At 40.7% G+C, this 5,693-nt stretch overlaps 3 protein-coding genes across 4 annotated transcripts; 2 read left to right on the forward strand and 1 right to left on the reverse strand.

The window, feature by feature from the left end:
- Positions 1–802: 802 nt before the first annotated feature.
- On the forward strand, positions 803–1,712 carry GatC (glutamyl-tRNA(Gln) amidotransferase subunit C, mitochondrial). Of its 2 annotated transcripts, none has more exons than XM_011305958.1 (2): positions 803–861; positions 1,182–1,712. In XM_011305958.1, exon 2 carries the CDS (start codon positions 1,278–1,280, stop codon positions 1,698–1,700), a length of 423 nt encoding a protein of 140 aa, XP_011304260.1. In that variant the 5' UTR covers positions 803–861; positions 1,182–1,277; the 3' UTR covers positions 1,701–1,712. The 2 variants fall into 2 exon arrangements, with proteins under 2 accessions (XP_011304260.1, XP_011304261.1); XM_011305959.1 differs by lacking the exon at positions 803–861 and adding an exon at positions 903–1,063.
- DNApol-gamma35 (DNA polymerase subunit gamma-2, mitochondrial) lies at positions 1,673–3,137 on the forward strand. The gene has a single exon (XM_011305957.1). It carries the CDS (start codon positions 1,697–1,699, stop codon positions 2,675–2,677), a length of 981 nt encoding a protein of 326 aa, XP_011304259.1. The 5' UTR covers positions 1,673–1,696; the 3' UTR covers positions 2,678–3,137.
- On the reverse strand, positions 2,774–5,074 carry KdelR (ER lumen protein-retaining receptor). The gene is made up of 3 exons (XM_011305956.1): positions 4,573–5,074; positions 4,274–4,463; positions 2,774–4,073 (listed from the first exon to the last, which is right to left on the reverse strand). The coding sequence occupies exons 1-3, from the start codon at positions 4,661–4,663 to the stop codon at positions 3,716–3,718; spliced, it is 639 nt and encodes a 212-aa protein (XP_011304258.1). The 5' UTR covers positions 4,664–5,074; the 3' UTR covers positions 2,774–3,715.
- Between the last annotated feature and the right edge of the window lie 619 nt (positions 5,075–5,693).

Consider the following 5,693-nt stretch of genomic DNA (forward strand, 5'->3'; position numbering starts at 1 on the left):
CTCCTGATACTTTGACAAAAATTTCGAATTTTTCACCTTCAGTGAAAATTTCAGTGAATAGCTCTTCGGTTGTCATGTGCTCCTGATACTTTGACAAAAATTTCGAATTTTTCACTTCCAGTGAAAATTTCAGTGAAGAGCTCCTCGATTGTTAAATTCCCATGATACTTTTTCAAAAATTTAGAATTTTTCACTTTCAGTGAAAATTTCAGTGAATAGCTCCTCGATTGTCATGTTACCCTGATACTTTTTCACAAATTTCGAATTTTTTACTTTCAGTGAAAATTTCAGTGAATAGCTCCTCGATGTTCATGTTACCCTGATACTTTTTCAAAAATTTTGAATTTGTCAATTGCAGCGAATACCTACCTAAAGATAAAATTAGAATTATTTTGAAAAAAAAAATGAATGACGGCGGGATCGAACCCGAGCCGTTGGCGTGGTAGGCAAGCACGTTACCATTTAGACAACGCATTAATTCTGAAATTATAATTTCATTAGTGGTATATCTTCAATATATTGAATAATTTTTTTCATTGAAATTCCACAAGATGTGGTTTCCCCCTTCCGCACGTTCTACAGTCGACTCAATTTCAGTTAAATAAATAAAAAACAAAAAGTATTCATACCGCAGAAAATAAAATTCACCCCGTCGACTTGAGACACCCCAGCATTGCAATAAAAACTTGGTTAATAAAAAAAAACACCCCAGGATTGCGTGTGGCGCCCTCCCTCTCTTGGGATGCAGTACTACGATGCCGCTGGGGTCACTCAAACCCCCAGAACTAAGCCTCTACTTAGTCAATCCTCCTTGGTACAACCGGTGAAATAATTGAATAGAATAATTTGGAATCCGCAACGGTAATAATAACATATCAATTTTGAATAATTATCCAAATTTTGCATAAAACTTTTGTAATAATCGTTTTGAATAGAAATAATAAAATCCCATTCGAATGACAGTTTTAATTCGCGAATGCAAATCACCGAAGAAGAATAATTAATCGTTAACCCATCAATAATCTGGGATTTCTGTGGAATACTTCTGCAAAGCTTGAACTCCGTAATTTTCCCCGTGATTAATCAATTAAAAAAAAAAGACATGTTAAGGACTCATTGAACATTAAAACAACACAATGAATTAATGAATTTCTGTTTAATCAAATTGTTTTTTCCTGTAGAATCCACAAATAAAAGACGCGGACTATTTACATACACTTGTAGAGGATGACGATGCTCCAAGATAATTAACCACCCCTAAACCACGGAATTCCTCAATGGAGCTTTGCAAAACCTCTCTGGGATGCTTAACCCGGTTACGAAGACTCCAAAACCCATTATTCTCCCAAACCCGTGACCAGCGAACTCAAGTGAACGAGCACCACCCTGACCTTGAGAATCACCCAAGAATCGACACCAAGACGATAAAAAAATTAGAGAGGCTGTCCCTAGTGGATTTCGGTAATGAAGCAGGAATAAAACGCCTGGAGGCCGCAATAAAATTCGCGGAAAAGCTGAAGAACTTTCCAATAGACGACTCCGTCGAGCCACTGTACTGCATCCTAGAAAAGGAGAGTCTTCGACTACGAGAGGATAAAGTGACCGAAGGCAACTGCAGGGAGAAAGTCCTTAAGAACGCGATAGTAACTGAGGACGAGTACTTCGTGGCACCTCCGGGGAATATCCCCCTCGAGCAATGACCTTAGAGAAAATCCTAGAGGACGTGGGGAGTGCATTTCTAAAGCTGGAGAGGGGTTTCCTCTTCGGTCCCCAGGGGCGATTGCTGCGGAGAAACGTCGAGGAGTTGTGGTACAGGTATTGCGTTGTTATGCCTCCATATAATGTCTTCCTGTCAGCTATTGACGGAATGTCGGAGACCCTGGGGACTCTGCAGAGGGTAGGAGCTGGAGAAAAACCCTTTGGCATTGCCGCCCTGGAGGAGTCCAAGTCCTGCTGGAACGGCGAGACTCTCTCGGAGGCCTACAAATTGCCTCACAGAGTTGGTAGAGTCACTGTGGTGGCTTCAGCAGCCGAGGGGAAAGACCTCTTCCACAGGAAGCAAAGGGAGAGGAAGGTCTGGTGGAGAAAGTTCTCCAGGGAACCCAAGAGGTTTCAATTCGCCGAGGCCAAGAGGAGCACCAAGAACAAAGAGATCATCGATATCGAGGCTCACTTCAGCTTTGGAAAGCTTCTCGTGGAGAGTATCAGCCATCAGCAGGATGTCAAACGAATTTTTAAAGATCAGAATGTGTCAGATAAGTCTCTGGAGAACGTCCACATCGTTGAACACACTGCATCCTTGGACTGGGGTTCTCTGGCGTTCCTCTGTGATGCCTACACCCCCAGAGGCATCTCAGGCACCTGCCAGGTTAAGCTCCACCCCAAATTCTCTCCCTACAAAGTCGGTTTCCACGTATGTGAGAACGTGGATTCAAAGTCTCTGGAAAAATCTCGTCTCCTTCTTTATTTGAATAATCTCGTCAAGGCTGAGGGTATCGAGACTGTCGTGACGACGAGTAAAATTGGCATGGAGTCTCTCCAGGTGCCCCTCGTCGTTCATGTCGACGAGACGACTCTGCAGAATGGCATCGTCAAGGTCTGGAGTCAACTCACTACTCTCCACGAGTCTGTACACATCACAGATCTCACCAAATACGTCTCCTCCCGGTGCAACTAATCAGGACACAGTTGTTGTAGTCATTATTTTAATTAATTACTTTCAATAAAAATAGAACAACTTAAACATTACAGGCAGACAGAAATGTTTATCAGGTTTTCAATTACTCCGTAATCATTATTTTTATTTAATTATCTCTACTATTGCAGAGAGGAGGGAAATCAAGACCTTCGATTTTTCATTTTTCATTATGCATCAAATTTTATTTAGTCGTAATTTTCGTCAATTTATGGTGAATATCTCGACATCAGAATGAGATAGCAAAATCTTCGCTTGACCTTTTTCAGCGAAAAAAAGAAAATCTACAAAAAAAACTATCACACAAATTTTTCTAACCCGCTCCAATTCCAAGATATTCACCAAGAAATCCGATAACTTCATGGTATCATTTAGATCTCTAATTTACTAGTCTTTCCTGCTGACTCGACGATCTCATTTCATTCGGAAATAAAAAAAAAAACTAAATCGAAAGTGTTCGCTTCCCCGTACTCTCCGATTATCCCGCGAAGAGCTAGATTAACGCCATCCACGTGATTGACACTGTATGTGCACCTTTGTAACATGGTAAAAAATTTTTGAATGAAATTGCTCATTTCCCACCGCCGCAGACACTCACCAGTCTCTGAATTATGTACAAGAGGTTGGAGGGAGAGAGGAGAACAGAGAAAAAGTCTGATGATACGTGAAAAATTGAAGGGAATTTGGGTGTGATGAGCACATGGATCAAAGGCATGTGATGGCATGTGATGGCATGGGATGGCATGTGATGAGGTGACATGGATCAAAGGGGTCATTATGAATTATTTTATTCCACTCCAATCATGTCCATCTGCCTCATCCTTCCTCGTCTAGATGAAAACTTGTGCGAATTTTTCGTTATTATTGTCAGACTGATATCGAGAGGATTCCCCTCTCTCCCTCGATGGTCTCAACGGCGTGCCAGGTCAGCAGTAGCAATGCATCCAATTATCGATTTTATCGAGATTGATTGACAAAATAAATGTAATTAATGTTTTATGTTCAATTCACTCAGAGTGGCTAAGCTGGTAACTGAAGTTTCTTGCCCTTGAGTACTTTGGTAATGTAGAGATAGAAAAAGTCGCAGTAGAGAACAGTCTGCACAACTCCAGCGACGATGGCGATGAGGTCGTAGTGATCCTCAGCATAATAACGGTAGACCCAATTCAGAAGGTACAGGCCACGGTAGGATCCCAAGGCGAATAGGTAGTGGCTTGTAATACTCTCGGCTTCACCAGTCTTCGATACCAGGAATAGTTGGGGTAAAATTGCCACTGACTCCAGGTAAATACTGAAAGTCCACAGAATCTCCAGGGGGGAAAACTCGTGGTTAATCAACAGAGCCAAAACCAGTGCCGGAGCTATCAGAAATTCAATCCTGAAATGGAAAGAATTCATTCAATGTCGATTTTCAGAGGGAAAATAATTCTGTAATCGAGTGGTGAAGGGGAATAAATTCATGTAGATTGATTGAATTGATTGAAAATTCCTGTGAAAAATATGGGAGTGCTGGTGCATCCACGAAAATCTCTACCTGTACCTGTATCAGTACCAACAAAAATAAAAAGCCAGACTTACCGGAACGAGTCGTGATTGTGATCGTAGGTTGCCTTGAATTTGACATACATAAAGAAGATAGTCGCCAATGAGGCACTAATGAAGACAAACTTCATAATCGTGTTGTAGGCAGAGATGTACGTATTGAGGAGATCGAGGTACCTCGCTATGTAGACGATGGCGAAAAGTATTTGAGATTTTCCGCTTATACCTTGAAGGAAAAATCAAAATACACAATTGGGCATCAAGTTATCAATAGGCAATTACCGAATTCCGTCTTATAATGATATTTGGAAGGCAGAATTCCAAAATTTACTTACCGGCACAACTCCTGGTAGTCCATATTTTAAGCAGTAAAACGATGATCGCTAGGAGATGCGATAAATCACCGAGCAATCGGAATATGTTCATCTCGTAATTCTGTTGATTCTCGTTGCAGTTAGTCCAGGGATAATTGCTGGGCTTTTTTGTGGTTAAAACACGGGGGATGGACAAGAGGTGGTCTCACTCACAACCGCACAAATCGACAGCCACGGCACATAAATATGACGTGGCTTTGGGAACTGTGCTTGCTCAAAAGCATTCGGCAGATGGCCGACTGATCCACGAATCCAAACAGGAGACGATGTTTTTTGACTGGTTTATACCTATTCTTATTTTTAATCGTCAATATTTTTATTTCCTCCCCATGACTCTTTCACCGAATTATCAGCTTTTAAAACTTGTCACATTATTTTATGCTAATTTTATTCATTACTTAATTTCTGCCGATATTCTTTTGAAGTATGCCCGCCAATTTTTTCTATTGTATATAATAATTAATTGTTTTTTTAATGATTCTTATGGGATTATTTTAACATTTTTATTACAGCTTGCTCGATTTTTTTCCAGACAATTTGACTGTATTTTTATTTGTAATTATAGAGTAGATTGTTATTACACTTTTATCATTTTCAAAACTCACCAATTATAATAATATTTCTGCTTGAATTCCGAACTACAGTAATTCTCAAGTCATCACTGTCAATAGCTTATTTACAATTCAAAACCCTTGAATAAATTTCACTGCGTCAAACTTCCGTTACTCGATTTGAAATATCGGCCGGAGCCCGCCGCGCAGCGGCCATCTTGTCCATAGCCAGCGCGCGTTCCGTTCGAACATCCGAGCTGGGCTCAAACCAAAAAATCCGTCAAACTCCTAAAACGCCACTAAAAACAATTATTCAACAACCAGAAAGAATGAACGAGAAAAACCTTGTGAAAATAAGTCCCACCAATATGGGGAGCATAATTATCCACGCCTGGGCCGCCTCTCAGGAGAGATCTCCCATGATCCAATGTAAGTCGGCGCGAATGTCATTCCCTGGATTCTACGCGGTATTCCACTCTGAACTCCAAAATAAAACCCGGTAAATCAATAAAAAAACAAATCCCCATTGCC

The sequence above is a fragment of the Fopius arisanus genome, unplaced genomic scaffold (genome assembly GCF_000806365.1).
Source record: "Fopius arisanus strain USDA-PBARC FA_bdor unplaced genomic scaffold, ASM80636v1 scaffold00045, whole genome shotgun sequence".
NCBI classification, from domain to species: Eukaryota; Metazoa; Arthropoda; class Insecta; order Hymenoptera; family Braconidae; genus Fopius; species Fopius arisanus.

Bases quoted from the DNA above. Each gene is read 5' to 3' on its own strand.
- GatC (XM_011305958.1), top strand. From the start codon at position 1,278: ATGGAGCTTTGCAAAACCTCTCTGGGATGCTTAACCCGGTTACGAAGA.
- DNApol-gamma35 (XM_011305957.1), top strand. From the start codon at position 1,697: ATGACCTTAGAGAAAATCCTAGAGGACGTGGGGAGTGCATTTCTAAAG.
- KdelR (XM_011305956.1), bottom strand. From the start codon at position 4,663: ATGAACATATTCCGATTGCTCGGTGATTTATCGCATCTCCTAGCGATC. The intron at 4,464-4,572 runs GTAAGTAAATTT...TTTTCCTTCAAG, and splicing joins GACTACCAGGAGTTGTGCCG to GTATAAGCGGAAAATCTCAA. The intron at 4,074-4,273 runs GTAAGTCTGGCT...TTTCCATTTCAG, and splicing joins CACAATCACGACTCGTTCCG to GATTGAATTTCTGATAGCTC.